Source organism: Mytilus galloprovincialis, chromosome 2 (assembly GCF_965363235.1).
Source record: "Mytilus galloprovincialis chromosome 2, xbMytGall1.hap1.1, whole genome shotgun sequence".
NCBI lineage: Eukaryota > Metazoa > Mollusca > Bivalvia > Mytilida > Mytilidae > Mytilus > Mytilus galloprovincialis.
The window spans coordinates 92,956,842-92,974,072 of NC_134839.1; the positions used below are offsets into that span (position 1 = coordinate 92,956,842).

General features: G+C 31.5%; 1 protein-coding gene across 12 annotated transcripts in view; it reads left to right on the plus strand.

The window, feature by feature from the left end:
- The window catches only part of LOC143064895 (uncharacterized), an 83,497-nt gene that overhangs the window by 33,236 nt on the left and 33,030 nt on the right, over window positions 1-17,231 (plus strand). The window contains exon 1 of one of the 12 annotated variants that reach the window (XM_076238092.1): window positions 2,160-2,274. The exons of 8 other annotated variants lie outside the window; for them this stretch is intronic. In XM_076238092.1, coding sequence (XP_076094207.1) covers window positions 2,260-2,274 — 15 coding nt within the window. In that variant the 5' untranslated portion in view covers window positions 2,160-2,259. Of the gene's footprint in view, window positions 1-2,159; window positions 2,275-8,589; window positions 8,624-16,292; window positions 16,449-17,231 lie in introns of those variants that run through there. 3 more of the 12 variants (XM_076238096.1, XM_076238094.1, XM_076238095.1) reach the window with 3 other exon arrangements.

The window sequence follows — 17,231 nt, forward strand, 5'->3', positions numbered from 1 at the left end:
ATATGTTTAATAAGAAATCCTGGCAGTGCTGTTTATTTTTTGCCAATTTTTGTCATAACTTTGCATTCACAATTAAAATACTCTGTTTTCACTTCCTAACCTTGTTTATAATAATACAGGAGATTTCAGTGTGATCATTCATTATCTACCCTGGCTGATGAAGGTATTTTACTCTTCACTTCAGATAATCTTGGTTAAGTATTTGATGATAATGTCATTAGGATGAAAAATACTTTTCTGTTTGAAAGCTCCAGGAAGTTTGATGGCAGATTTGGTTAAAATTCATTCAGGAACAAAAAATGAATAATCAATAAAACCCAGTGCAGGCTAGAGAATGATGAAAATTGGATAATTTGACATGTTATTGGCACTTCTAAAGCAGAGGAAAGGATTTGTTTGGTTACTGTTTATAACTATTACAGATCAAACAAATTGAAAATTGTCTTCATTTGGGAAGAAAGATATTAGTGTAACAATTTCTGTCAATTCATTAGAAATGAAATAATGAACATAAACACTCTTTCTCTCCACTATCATGACTTATCAATACATTATAAGTTGTCATAACAAACCCTGTGGGTAGTGGGTGAACAAGTGAAGTAGGAACTACCATTGAAGTATTATATTGACGGTCAATATTATACTTCCATGGAACTACTAACCCTATCTCTATGGGAATGCTTCAGGTAATCTCTGGTTTGAAGTGAGGTACTTCTTGCCTCAATAAGTATTTATGGAACTATTGTTTGTGTGTTATACTTTTATCTATTTTACTTTATCTTCTTTATCAGATAGAGGAAGACAATATTGTTTTTGAGCATTTTTGAGAGTTTATTCAGAGCTGTTTAAAAAAAAAAGTTGCTTTAAAAGATGCTTTTGTAGCCTTATCTATCCAATGTTGACTTTATAATTAGAAATTTTATAGAATTTTCAGTGTCTTTTGCAAAAGACAAGCCCCACAATAAATGAAAATACCTTTATTGCCCCCTTAAATTTCCACAGAATGCTGTAATGTCTAATGACTGAAGATTGAATTTCAAACTCCTAAATATAAATAACTAGGAGATAAGAACTATTGCTGAGAAGGGTTCTCACCAGGACAGGAACATGTTGTGGGGTTAAATTCCCAATTCTTCCCCAGTGACAGAAGAAATGATACATTGAAAATCTCAAAATAGAATAAGAAATTAAGTTCCATGAAAAAAAATTAAAAAAATGTCACATTGACCTGTAAATGTTGAAATCTTTTGCCACAACATTCCCTATAGTGAGTGGTAAAATTCAAACTGTATGAATTCAAACATTCAAACTTCTGTTAACCTTCAGTGATAATTCATGTCACCTTGAGCAAGCAAACTGTTTTGTCTGAAGGAAATTTATTGAACAAAAATATTCCATTAAGATGCATGTACTAAGGCATGTACTAAGTTCACAGTTTGAAGTATGTATTGCTTTCTTGTTTTTATAAGAAATTTTGAGTATCATTTTCCTCCAGTTTTTGGTTAAATTAAAAGTGACTTGCATCTGGAATTTATCAGCATAGCTGGATAATCATAGCTTGGCATCCTGATATCAATCAGATCTACTCATAATTTAATTTTGGAGATATAAAATGAAGGACAGTTTTGAATCTGAGTTACATTTTGAAGTTTATGTGAAGGTTACATCAGAAAGTGCTGATTACAATGACTTTACTTACAGACATTCATTTAACATTGAACATTTCTTTACCAGCACAATTTATTTTCTTGTGTAAATACAGAATTGACAACATTTTCATTTCCATGTAGCTATTTAGATTGGATATTGATTGGTTCAGTTGCTTCCTTGCCAAAATTTATGGATCGAATTGAAGTTTCATGTAACCTTGTGCCTGGGAATGTAGAGTTGGACTTGTCTGTTCAAAATATTTGTTCTTTTTATCCTTAAAGGATCAATTATTACAATTATTATAATTTGTTATTGGCACTGCCACTGATATATTAGTATATATAATCCTAGAAAGAGAGTTTTGTTATCAGCAGTTTCAGTAAATACTTTACAGATATAACACCAAGGCCATATCTTATGCTATGCCTTAATCTTCAGCATCAGTTTCATTTCCAAAGATAATGTCTTTATTTTCCACTATGCCATTTTAATCACCATCAGTAGCAGTCATGATAAGGAAATTTGATTCCTTGAGAATTTAGCCTGTCACATTTTATAATTTTCATGTAATATTTTTATGAATGGAGGGAAATTATCCAGATATTGGCAATGTCCACAATAAAGGTAAGCTTAACTGTTGAATAAAATCAATAATATCCTTTCATGCTGCTTTCTAGCTAACAAAGAAACTGTTACATTTCTCTCCATTGTGCATTCTTTGATGCTCCATATTGAATCGATTTAATAGAACTCAAAAAATCGGAAACTTGCATGTCGAAATAAATGGACTGATTTTGTGTCTTTGATAAAGGAATGGTTATACCTACCAGTCACGTTCAGCCAAAAAATTACAATTTTCTTTGTTTCATGTTAGAGTTATCTCCCTTCTATAACCCAAAACTCTTTATGTTATGTGCTAAAATTATTGAAAACTAAGAATATTATACTTGTTAAAGAATTGAATTTGAATTGCTCAGACCTACAGTACATGAGGTTACTTAAAATTGATATGTTATAGACATTGTTTGTGATTAGATAATTGTCAGACAAATATTGTCTAAATTCCTGCAACTGAAAATAGTGTGTATAGTGTGAGAAGTAAATGTAAGCCTACAAAGAGGCAAAAGCTATTTACAGTTCACACTGACATGACTCAAGTGGTGTAGTTCTTTACAGATAAAGAACAAATTTTTCACAGTTTTTGTAAGTTTGGGTCAGCAGGTGAAAGTTTATCAAATTGGTCAGGAAGGTGTGAATGTAGTGATAATTCTAAAAAAGTTCTCATACATAAAATTCATTGTAAATATAAATCATAAAAATACTGTCATAAATTGTTCATTTGATGTCATTATGTTAATCAAGGTATGTCAATGGTAATTTTTTTTCAATTAAGAATGGGGGTACACAATATTTGTTTTTTAATATTGTCTTTAAAAGTAATAAGTTGAATTAAATTAGAGGGGGTGTTCAAATCAGGCAAAAATTTAATAAATGGTTAATCAATATATATATATATATATATATATATATATATATATATATATATATATATATATATATATATAATTTAAGGGATTTGCATATTTTTTGTGTTTGAATTCAAAAGTTAAATTAAAATTTTGATTTATAGATTATTTTGATGTTTCATAGGCAGATCAAGGGGGGCCTTGGGGCCCTGCCCCCCTTTTGTGGGAAAACTTTGGTTGATTATATAGTTTTATCCATTAAAAATAAAAACAGTATAGTTGTTTCTGAAAAATATCTTGTAATGATTTTTCTTCTGATATTTTTCAAATGAAATAATTTTGAATGTACCATTTTTTTTTTAAAGTTTATTTTGAATTGTTCTAAAAAATCTGTTGTTTGAATGAGAACACATTGACGTTACTTACTTCATCACAATAAAGTGATTTGCCATGTTACATGTATTTTTTATCAGACAGATAATTTTCTTAATCCTTAATTAATATGATTATAAGACATGTAGTTCTCTTTGTACAGGTTTAATATTTCTTAAAAATTGTACTGTTGAAACAAGAATTGGCTTAAGAAATGTACATATTAGTTGTAAAGGCTTGGGGTGATTTTAAAACATTGATATATCTGACAATAAGTTGATGTATTAGATAATGATCTTCCTGTTGTACTGTAGGTTGTATCATTTTTGTAAAATTAATCTGGAATTTAACATAATTTGTATTTGAGGTAAGGAATTATATTGCACCAGAAAATTCAATATTTAAAAAAAAATACTCTTAAAACTATTGCTCACTTTTTTATTGGACAAACATTTTTTCTATTTTGATATTCTGATGACACATAATGTATCTTCTTAAAATGATAAAAGCTAATGAGAGTTTAACATACTTATTGCTTTTATTATTCTGTATTAGAAAAATGAACCGTACAGATAATATAAGAAAGCTTTGACATCACTATAACCCTCTTCAGAAATGTGACTTAGTTCAAACAAGCTGTAAGAAACAACACAGGAAATTTATTGAGAACAGCTTCCTGTTTGTGACCCGACTTAAACAGTTTGTCTGTTGAATCGGATGGATATATTGTAAATTATCCATTAAAGAGAGAGAATCACAGTGGTCAGATGTACTTCAGACTATGTAGTATCCTGAGATGTCTGAGCTGTTGATATACAATACAAAGAAAGTACTTAACTTTATATTCTGTATTTGTTGGGCAATTTTTCTGAGGTGCTTTTATCACGTTTTTTTCCTGTAGTACAATGATAGAAAGTGACAGCTGAGAAATCAATTCTACTTTGAAACACATTCTACCATACTCCTAGATAAAGACTATTTCCTTGCAATGGTTTATCATAAGAAGGTGCACTTGATTAGACAATGTCTTAGTTACACTTGCATTTTATTTATAGCAATCTGAGTTTTATCGTGATCATACTGATCTTTATGCTAGGAATGTCTTTTTCTCTCTCCGAAAGCCAGATAGATATTGTTTGTTTTCTTTATAACTTAAAAAAAAGACGATCGTATATGTGATCTGTGCAGTGATTCCTAGTTTTACCATTATAATATCTGATATACCTTTATTTGCAATCATTTAATTGCTTCAGACTGGATAACTTGCAGATATCTTTACTGGTATACCTTTTTAGTAATTTCTAAATTGCTTGGTTCACTTTTAAGATACAATATTTTTTTTTTGCAAAACTGTTCAGGATTACTTCTCAATGAATAGACAAGTTTTCTGTACTTATCTTTGTATCCAGCTTATTAATCTGTCATGTGTGGCATTATGTCCAACTGAATCCAACTTCCAAATTTTCTTGAAAACAAGATCTTAGAACATGTAAAATAGTATTCCCATTACAGACCGTCCAGTGTTTTTTTTCTAGAATATGACTGGAAGAATATTTGTCATTTTTCTTATGTATATAATTAACCTGGAATAGACCAGACTGTATCCAAGAGGATTAAGTTGTCATTTACAATATAGACTGCCATTAGATTACAGCAGAGACAGTATTGGCTGCTGGGAATTTATAGGGGTTTGACATGAACTCTGCTAACCAAAGATGCTAGGCTTATTAGATTGATTTGTTTAGGTATTTTCAGGGGGAATTGGTCAGATGAAGTAAAAGCAAATTGTGTAATGTCAGATTCCTTTTATGGAAGACTTATTGGTCTAAGGTTTTTTATGTATGTATGGAGGGAAATGTATTAGTTTCAATATAAGAAGAGACCAGTTGAAATCTTCAAGGTCATACATACGGGTTTTTTTGAATAATATACAAAAGCATTGGATAAATCTTCAGCAAATTTGAGAAAAGTGGAGCTTTACAGCATCAGTGTTGTGATTAGAAGTTTGCTCCTTTTTGTAATTTTGTTAACAAGACAGAGAGAATATGAAATAATTCTGGTTGACTAAAAATTAATGACATTATGTTAGTAAACAAAGTTGACAAATATCTCAGAAAACCATGAAACTGCACTGAATTCATTTCATTGGGAAAATATTTACCAGATGTTATATATACACATATGATGTTTAATGATATAATGGTGTGATAGTTTACATCAATAATTTATAATGTATGCTACCTAAATGATATATTAAAAAGAGATTTTTACCCAGAAGGTCTTGTACACATTACCTTATCAGTGCACTTTGCAGCGTACATGGTAGAAATTACTCTGGGAAAACGTACAATGTCAAGGTTAGTAGACAGTTTGTTTCCTTCATAAGTGACATTTGTTGAATAAGATTTAAGCTAAACTAGACCATTAAGTAGACGTAGACCTGTTAGGGATGAAGTATTTCAGCATGTAATCTGCGGTCCAAAAATGAACAAAGGTCATTGCTGATTTATAAGCACGAGACTAATATTCAAACATTTTTATAGAGAATTTCATACAAGACAGGCCTTACAAAATAAGTTTTTCACTTATATTCACAAGTTAAAACAAATGATCTAGATCTATACCATCAAGTACATGATCTTATAATTCCAGTAAAGTGTGACCCTAAGGACCAAGCACTTGACCATCCCTCTGATGTATCACAAGAACTTCCTTATCAAATATCTTTATCCCTGCTTTTGATGACTGGTATATTTCTTAGTACATGTAGTGTACATCACTTATAGCTATCAATGTACTTTGGAAGTCAAACTGTCAATACTTTTTCTCAATCTGTAAAGGTCTAAAACTGTGGATACCTTCTATCTTTCTAGGGGCCTTGGTGTTCCAGTGGCCTGAGTAGCGAAACTACTGTATCAGTAGCCAGTCAACACTAAGGTTGTGAGTTCAAACCCTGCACGAAACAGGTGCAATCATCTCCAATCTTAATTGGCTAGGATTGTCAGTTTTCCTAACAAAGGTTGTGGTTCTCTCCGGGCACTCCAGCTTCCTCAGCCCATAAAAACTGCCTGCCACAAATTAGTACAATAGTATTGAAAGTGGCATTATACACCAATCAATCAATCTATCTTTATTCAAAGCTTCAAAAGTCACAGTCAATGTATTGAAATATTTCGAGAATTGGATACACATTTATATTTTAGAACATATTTGCTTGTGACTCTCATAGTTGGTTTTCTTTTTTATTACGATGAGGACAATCCTTGGACATGATGAACAAAGTCCTAGCCAAACTGAAACCAAGGTATCTGATGTGGTTTTGCAAGTCATTGATTTTAGCATTGCACTGAGAAGTGAACTTTTGTACTTAGTACCCATTTAATGTGTTTTCATGATGTTGGCTATTGTTGTTGATACCATTGGAATGTACTAAGCCTATTATTAGATAGTATCATCACTGACAGAAAATTAGACATGTCAGATACATGTAGTATGATCGTCAGATACATGTTGTCAGATCACTTCTATTCCTAAGGTATTTTTATATTGCAAGGTGAAGTCAGTTTTACAAGTGTTCTAAATGAAGAGATCAGTGCTTGAAATGGAAGTTGACTTATGAAAGAACTGCCAAACACCAGTGGTAGGTTGCAGTATTAATATCTAGTTCTTTGTAAATTATATTGTGTTCTTGATGGGTATAGGTATAAAATTTGAATGGTAAGCTGGAGCAAATTTTGTTTCTTTGTTTGGTTCAGCTTAAAATGATGTTAATTGAAAAATAATCACTAACTAGTTATAAGGCCAATTACATTTAACAAAACAGGAACAAAAGACTCTAAAGTGAAGCAGTACCAATTATAGATTGAAGTTTGAAAGGAAGAACTGGTTTATAAGGTTCAACAGGTTTTAGAGAAAGTATCATTAGGGTAATACTAGTACAATAATATCAATTTGTTAGTTTGTTGGTTGATAATTTACTGGACAGTTTGTCCTGGCAAGAAACCAGTGTCTTTGTTTATGCTATTAATCAGTATTAATTACCAGTCTAACAAAGACATCATTTGATTGCAGTAAGTAGGGGAGCGGAGTGTTGGAAATACCAACTGTAGAATGATAGGTGTGAGTTTCTGGCATAGCTTAAAGTATCCAAATCAATTTGGTCAGCAGATATTTTCTTGGCTCATTTATATAAGTAATCACTAATAGCTTAAGGGTACTGTTAATGTGGACATGTCAATTTGAGATACCAAGGATTAATATTTTTGATGTTTTTGGTTCAACAATGGAAAATCTAGTTTAATGCAGATCTGAAGAATCTTGGAATAGGATAAGGAATTTTACTGCTTATTTAGAATGGAATCTTTACAGTTTAGCTCTAGTTTGATTTTCCATAGAAGATTGAATGATTTATTAAGAACCAGAGAGACAAACTTACAAGGCATGAGAGATAAGAAAGCAAAATTAAAACAGATATTCACAATTCTGGTAATTTATGATAATATTTTAGAGAGAAATAGAATAATCATCTATCTGGTAAGACAGTCATTCTTATACTCCATCATTTTAAATTTTGCAAAAAAATAATCATTTCTGTGTCATAATATTCTAATTAATTACATGTTTTATTTGAAACTTGTCATTATACTGAACAAACATATTTTGCCAAGGACAATAAATAATTAACCACTAACTAATTTTGTCAGGCTTTGGACAGGAGATAATGTTCTCATGCATATTAAAGAGGGTTCAATTCATATTATGTGTGATAGAGCAGATTGGTACCCCATGAAAAAGCATTGTGAACCTTGGCTTGCCTCGGTTGACAATGTTTTCTCGGTGAAACAATCTTGAATTTAAATTTTGAATTTCAGTGAAATTAAGTTCTCCCAAGTTGTACATAGTATCTTAATTAATGACATGTTTTTATTTTGAACTAGTCATCGTAACAAACAAATGTATTATATCCAATACATCTTACAAATATTACACCACAAATATCGTCAGTGTTGTAATATGGGATTAGATAGTTATAAGATTAATGAGGATACACTTCCTTATAGGAGGGGTTTAATGTTTTGTCTTTTGAAAGAGACTTTGGACACACTTACAATAATTCAAGTGATATACAGTGATAGGTATGTTACAACGCTAAAATACATAAATTATCTGTTATCCTAAAATAAGGGTATAACTACTTTGAAGACCTGCAAATGTATGTCTAAGTTCAAACTTCTGGAAATTGGAAGAAAGTCCTTTATGTCTAGGTCAAACCACTAGTGTATATTTATACTTGGGGAGGGCAGTGCTATATTTGTTAAATGAGAACTGTAATTGGAATAAAGAAGGACTATAACTTACTTTGATTATAACAATGAGGTTGAACTGATTCTTATATTGGGGATTACTACAATGTATGTGTTCGTTAATGACTGTCAACTCCTTATTTATGTTCTTTCTTTGAATTTGTCGGAGATTTTGAATCTTTCTCTAATGGAAGTTGTCTAAAAACATGGCAGACTTATATTAATCACAGAAGGTTGGTGCAAATTTTAATTGAATAATCAGATCTCTCATATATATATAAATGCTCAGACATACAGGAACTTGGAGTATGCTGGTTTTTGATGATTATGTGGTAGAAGATGCTGTAGCCATTTGATAACTTACATTGTGAATCTCATAATGAATCACTTATAAGATGTTAGAAGGTTACCCATACTTAAACAAGAAAGTATGTGTGGACATTTTTCCCACAGTAATAGTGGAAATCATTCCTGGATACACACTGCTTATTCATAAGTTTTCAGTTGTTTCATTTGAATGATTTTTTTTTTAAAGGGGATATCTTTTATCAGTGTTTTTTGAAGATTCACAATGCTTCTATTGTTCTCCATTATTCTGAACAAATCAGAAACATTGTTTTGAACACACTTGACATTCTTGTTTCCATCCATCTTAGTGTTTTGCTTCGTATACACAGAATATATCACCTGACAAAACCTGAAAACCATGGTTACAGAATTTCTAGATATAAAAAAATATTGAATTATCAAATTATAATATATAAAAAAACTCTTTCTGTGAAACTGGTTCTTTATCGAAATTAATCTAAGAATTTCAGTAGATATCCAAACAAATTACTTCATTTTCAATAAGTAAAACAAAACAAATATTGTTTCTATCTCCAGTCAAGAATTATTATAGATACAATATGAAGTATGAGGTTGGATTCAAATTATTATTTATAACTATGCAGGATAAAAGTGGGGTGAAATAACTCTGCCATATTTAAACATACAGCAAAGTGAGGCTGATTGACAGTTAATTGAAGTGAAGGCAATTCCAGCTGCATGCATTTCATATAATAATCAGTGAGACCTACAAAGAACTCACATTATTTCTAAAAATAATAAAACAGTAGTTTTGTTTATATTACAAAGGTATTGATGTTATTTATAGCTAATTTGATAGCAGATCTGGAAGTCAGAATTCTATAATCATGATAATCTCACATGAAAACTTGTCTGCTTGGTGTCTTGTTGATTTTTAGATAAATTTACAAAGAAATGTCAAGAACATTTGTTGTTTCTGGTAAAGGTTATTGAAACAATTTACAATACTTAAGCTCACATATATTTTTACATTGCCTCATATTAAAAAGTCTTCAGAATATCTAAAATATCATTTTGTTCTACCATTGGAAGTATTATATTACTTCCATGGTTCTTCTGAGGCCATTTAAGACCTTTAGATCAATCAGCTTATTTTGGACTGTTTGGAAGTGTCTTTTTGATAATGAATTGGTTGCCCACCAAAACATATGTGATCTGCTGTTTGATTATGTGCATAAAAGCCTGTCTGTACTGGGAGTACATATATCAGCCTCAGCTGTTAGATAAGTCTGAGAATTATATGGTAAAAATGACTAGCATCAGTCCTCCGAGTACATGGCCATCCTATATAATACTATTGGTTCTTTGTCACCTCAGCATCAGCTGTTGGATGGTTATGATTAAGCTATCTAATATAGGTACATTTGTTCTCAACAACCCTGTGTAGCTAGACAAAGGATCAAAAGTAAAACATCAGTGATTATGGTCCATTTATTACATGTTCTCTTGAGATATATAATGTTTTAGACGATCTATTACGTAATTCTGCACATTATGTTTTGGCGGAGAGGAATGCTATTACCTATGTTGATGATTACATATTGATTACACTAAAATCGGTGTAATTATAGGTATTTGAGTGTATCAGATAAAATTTCACTTCTGGATTTTTTTTCTGGTATGAATCAATGCCAAATCCTAGGGTAATTTATCATATTAAAATTTAAATTTGAAACCATTCAAGATCTGTTTATTTGGATGATCTATTTTCGGCTGCAAAGAATTCAAGGATGTCTTTGAAACACAGTAAGATGTATTACGATTAAAAAAAATGGATATTAACCCTGGCCAGGCCCTCAAATTTTGACTGAAGTAATTGAAATTGGTAATTTTACATTTTTCCAGACAAAAGAAAACAAGTTTGTTGACTGTCTGAGTTGAATAACCATTTGCAATTTGCAGTTTTCAAGGATTTCAAATTGTTTTCTTCTGTTCACTAGATTGAGGATAAGTCTGAAACAGATATTACAAAAACAATTTCTGACCATAATTGCTTCAAACTTAAAAAAGAATAAGCTCTTGTACAGAATAACCTCATGGTTCTCAGAGACTTCAACATCTTTTCTACCATGTTCTTTCATTCAAAGGAAATAAATGTCCAGGAACTAGTTTAGCAAAACCCTGGTGAATATAATCTGAAAAGGGATATATATATATATATATATATAAACATAAACTAGTCTAAATTGAAAACTACGTTCAAACCTATGATTGCGTTGGATAAAAACCGCAATTTTTATACGTGTGCATGTAAACAAATTTCATTGTAGAAGGGTCTAAAAACAGCACAAACAACATTTTCCAAAAAACCAAAAAAAGTGAAAAAGTATATTTAAACAAAACACATTTGACTAACAGGTCGAACAACTGATGTTCTTTAACCCTGCTGACTGCCATTGGCAATTGCCAAATAAAATTGATCACAAGATGTAATAAAATGGATCTTAATATAAATTTAATACTAAACAGAAAAAAATTAACTTGTGACCACGATGTTATGCCACAAACAAACAGTGTCAATATTTTTTTAGTACACCAGATCCGGAAACATATATATAAAAAAAAAACATCACTACATGTATTTGATAAGTTTTTAAAAAAGGAACATACTTGCATGGTTTAAAAAAGATAAAACACAATACCCTAGTGTATATTTAAGTTTCAGACATCCTTGAAATGTTTAAATCTTTTTTATAACTTTTAATCAGCCAGATAACATAGACAAAAAATGTTCAGTACTATGTAGAGGGGTAGAAGTAATGTTTTAATGTTCAGTACTACGTAGAGGGGTAGAACTAATGTTTTAATGTTCAGTACTACGTAGTGGGGTAGGAGTAATGTTTTAATGTTCAGTACTACGTAGTGGGGTAGGAGTAATGTTTTAATGTTCAGTACTATGTAGAGGGGTAGAACTAATGTTTTAATGTTCAGTACTATGTAGAGGGGTAGAACTAATGTTTTAATGTTCAGTACTACGTAGTGGGGTAGGAGTAATGTTTTAATGTTCAGTACTACGTAGTGGGGTAGGAGTAATGTTTTAATGTTCAGTACTACGTAGTGGGGTAGGAGTAATGTTTTAATGTTCAGTACTATGTAGAGGGGTAGAACTAATGTTTTAATGTTCAGTACTATGTAGAGGGGTAGAACTAATGTTTTAATGTTCAGTACTACGTAGTGGGGTAGGAGTAATGTTTTAATGTTCAGTACTACGTAGTGGGGTAGGAGTAATGTTTTAATGTTCAGTACTATGTAGAGGGGTAGAACTAATGTTTTAATGTTCAGTACTACGTAGTGGGGTAGGAGTAATGTTTTAATGTTCAGTACTACGTAGTGGGGTAGGAGTAATGTTTTAATGTTCAGTACTACGTAGTGGGGTAGGAGTAATGTTTTAATGTTCAGTACTACGTAGTGGGGTAGGAGTAATGTTTTAATGTTCAGTACTATGTAGAGGGGTAGAACTAATGTTTTAATGTTCAGTACTACGTAGTGGGGTAGGAGTAATGTTTTAATGTTCAGTACTATGTAGTGGGGTAGAAGTAATGTTTTAATGTTCAGTATTATGTAGTGGGGTAGGAGTAATGTTTTAATGTTCAGTACTATGTAGAGGGGTAGAACTAATGTTTTAATGTTCAGTACTACGTAGTGGGGTAGGAGTAATGTTTTAATGTTCAGTACTACGTAGTGGGGTAGGAGTAATGTTTTAATGTTCAGTACTACGTAGTGGGGTAGGAGTAATGTTTTAATGTTCAGTTCTACGTAGTGGGGTAGGAGTAATGTTTTAATATTCAGTACTACGTAGTGGGGTAGGAGTAATGTTTTAATATTCAGTACTACGTAGTGGGGTAGGAGTAATGTTTTAATGTTCAGTACTACGTAGTGGGGTAGGAGTAATGTTTTAATGTTCAGTACTACGTAGTGGGGTAGGAGTAATGTTTTAATGTTCAGTACTACGTAGTGGGGTAGGAGTAATGTTTTAATGTTCAGTACTACGTAGTGGGGTAGGAGTAATGTTTTAATGTTCAGTACTATGTAGTGGGGTAGGAGTAATGTTTTAATTGTGTGTATTACAGTGGCGGATCCAGAAATTTTCATATGTGGGGGCCCACTGACTGACCTAAGAGGGGGCCCGCTCCAGTCACGCTTCAATGATTCCCTATATAAGCATCCAAATTTTTTCCCAAAAAGGGGGGGGGGGCCCCCTCTAAATCCGCCTCTGTATTAAAAAAAATAATCCCTAGATTTTGAAATGACTCTGAAAAGTAATTATCGTATGAAAGTCTGCAAGCCTGAAGCATTTGTCTTTAAATGAAGTTCAAATTTTGTTACTGTCGACTTTTACTGCAATCAATACATCCGTGCATATATACATATAAGTTTTCAGACAACAGATAACTTTGAAGTATAAATATACATTTATTTGTTTTACGTCTTACATTTCTGACTTAAGAGTATTTGTCTGGCCATAAATTCATATAGAGAACTGTCTGCAGCAAATGGCAAGTCAATTCAGAATATAAACAAAGTGGATATTACTTTATCATACACTGCCGTAAGTCATGGATATTACTTTATCATACACTGCCGTAAGTCTGATTTTTTGTCTTGTATATAGAAATAAGGAGATGTGGTATGATTGCAAATATGACAACTTTTCACCTGAGACTAAAAGATGAGGATATAAACAACTATAAGCTGGTCACTTGAGTAACCTTCAACCATGAGCAAAACCAGTGAATACCATATGGTTAGCTATATAAAGACCGCAGCATGACTAAAGGAGAAACAATTGAAAGGTAAACAAAATACCTGATGTAGTCAAAAAAAATAAACAAAAAATAGGTATGATAGAAACCAACAAACAACCATTGCTTGCTCCTAACTTAGGACAGGCAATTAAAGAATGTGAGTGAATTAATCATGCTTGTGATATATCAACCCTCCCCTCATCTAGGACAGTGGAGTAACAACACACCATAAGATATAATTGGTGTTCCAGTGGGTGTTGCACCTTGGACAGTGGACACATAAGATTCCTGCATCAATTGAGATTGTCCCTCATCAAATGTTACAAATGTAAAGCTTCTGAATTCTCTAGCAGTTGTGATAAATATGGGTGGTAGATACAAAATTTAACTTAGCTTTATTGTCAGATGAAATGTTTGTCAAATTTAATTTTTTTTTGGCAAAGTGATACATGTACTGAGAAATGACACACAAGTATATTGATTTCTAGACAATAGTATGTTGGTAGTCCTGACTGAGGAGGTTAATGATGACAATTACTGCATTATTATATATCTATGACATTATCTATCAAAGGACAGCATGACTTTAGTGGGAGTTTGATGATAATGAAATATTCTCCCTTGTGGGTTCAAAGTCAATGATATATGTGCTTCAGCTGATGGCTACAGCTAAGAGGAGTCAAGTTCATCATATTGTGTTTTACTTTTAACATTAAGCTGTTTCTTGGCCATGCTAGCATATACCATTGAAATATTTAGTCAGCATGATTAAAAAACACAACTGTTAATGCTTCACATGAATACAAAATACTTCATGGTCCTTTGGACAATAAAAAGGTCACTCTAACTAAGTTACTTTAAATTAGTTAATACCTGGGGTCTTTCAAGATAAAACTTAACTTCAAAGAATATTACCAGGAGGTCTGGTAAATAAAGTAATTTTATGAATTTCAATGGCTAGCTATATATAAGTTAGTAAAAATGCCCTGAGTGATGGTAAAGTAAACTGATGGTATATAAAAATGTAACATTTTTTCTAGTTTTGTCATTCTTTATATTTGAACATCAATGTGAAATTAAACATTTTTACTAGTTTCATCATTATGATTTGGACTGAATCACTGTGGCATCTCTGCTTGAACTTGATATTCTACTGGGATCAACCCAAAGGGTAGCTTCAGTAAAAAACTATGATTATTTGGACTACTTCCATTCCAGATCATTAGACTTATGCTGGAGATGTCTCTGGTTTTATCGGAAGTATAGATGTGCATCAATAACTAATGTTACTAGGAAAATAAACCAAAATCTTATATATGGAGGATGCTATGCTCTTTACATGTTGAATCAGCAATTGTTCCTTGAACAGGCCATAGGCAGCTCTTTTCTTACCCTTCTGAACCATCATTACACAATAATGGCAGGCAGTATTAGTATTATCTGTCCCCGTCTGCATTGGTTTAGGGTCCAAAATGTATGTTCTAATTCCTTGAGATAATAAAAGATAACATTGGACTTTATGAGACAAACAAGTACAGAAAAAAATCTTACAGAACTGAAACTGCAACTCAAAAGTTACATGCACTTTTTTTTAATGTTTCATTTGATACAGAAAAATTGTGAAAAAGATTGCTCATAATGATGGAATGTGGATAATGACACTTCACAACAAAAATTAGAAAGAAGTATACAATACAGTAATTGCATATTCATGTATTCAATCAAATTTTTACATATCCATGTATCTGTAAATCCATGATGTGATTTATGTAACATTTGTATGTCAGTTAGGGCACACCTATGTTTTGGTTAGTTTCAAATTTAACACTGCAAATACATACTACTACAAGGTACTTGGAAAATTATCACTCTTCAAAATGTTTTGTAGACTCAAGTATCTAAATTATTTGTGAAGTTGGCATAAGACACTTTTAAAACAAAGCAAAAAAAAAATGCACTTAGAAATATCTTGTCTAGGCAAATACACAACCTTTCAAAGGTGATACATGTATGCATGCATAACATGATTTGAAGAAGATTTGCTAATGAGCTACTACTTGTACAAGGCAATTTGATTTAAAAACACCATAAATTAAATTTATTAATTTAATGAATCTTAAGCAAATTTCTGGATCTATTGTCACCAGAAACGGACAAACCCCAAAATGTTCCAAGATTTTAAAGTTTTGTGCTAAATGATGAATTTAAAAGATTATCTTTGAAATTTGAAAGTTTGAAAATACTGTATATAGCTTAAAAATCATTTGTTTTGGCCTAAGACTATTTTCTTATGTAAATTGATAAGGAAATGATCAGCAAGTATAAACATTATGAAGTGGTAATTGTCCATATTATGGCCTGGAGTTACATGGATGTTTTCTAACAAGATTAAAATGTGTTTTGACACCCTGTCCTATGTAGTAGGTGTGCTATACTTGTGATGTGATTACTGGTACCCTCAGGCTCAGGAAGCTGGTTTTAATACAGGAGAAAATAAGAGTTCAGATATATTAAAAAACATGACATTTCATAGGTGAAGGAAGGTAAGAAAGTTATTTTTGTGAACTTTTTATCAAAACAGATTCAAAATTGTAAAAGAATGCAATTTTTAATGCCTAAAATAAAATAATTTGTCTGGAGATAAACTTAACTCATTGCAGCATATATTTTAATCTTGCAAAAGAGATTTTCAACGATGTTGTAATTTAAAAACTTTCATGATTGTTTTTTTTATTCTTTGTTTGTTATTTTGTTATCTGGAAAATATAAATTCAAAAATGTTTAATTGTATGGTCAGTGTTTCTCTTGTGTTGGCAGTTCAGTTTATTGATGCTGACTTCAGTAAGATAAGACAGATCTCCAAGGGTTCTTAGGGAAGAATGGTTTATTTCATCAGTCAGAGGGCAGATACCAGGGTTTATTAACCAGCCTGATCAGGTCAATACACCTCTGGGTGTTACCACTTTTATTTGATTGATTGTATGCTATTTATGACCAATAAAACAAGTAATATAATGTAACAGTTATCAATTAAGTGAGTTAAGACTTTGTCCTTAAAAATAAGAAAAAAAACCATCATACTTTCAGTGGAACAGTCTAACATCTTTTCCAGGAGGTGACAAAATATTACATCAAAAAGAATTAATTGTCTTCACTAAATCAAAATGTAAGCAAGATTTTTTTGTCAAACTCTTATAGAAAACAGATCAAGATTAAAAAATTCTGAACAGATTGTAGATGATTACTGGGGAATTTGTAGTTATTATCACTTGCAGTTGCTGATCCTAATCTACTGGAACCCAAAACCAATTAAACCAATGGAAAGG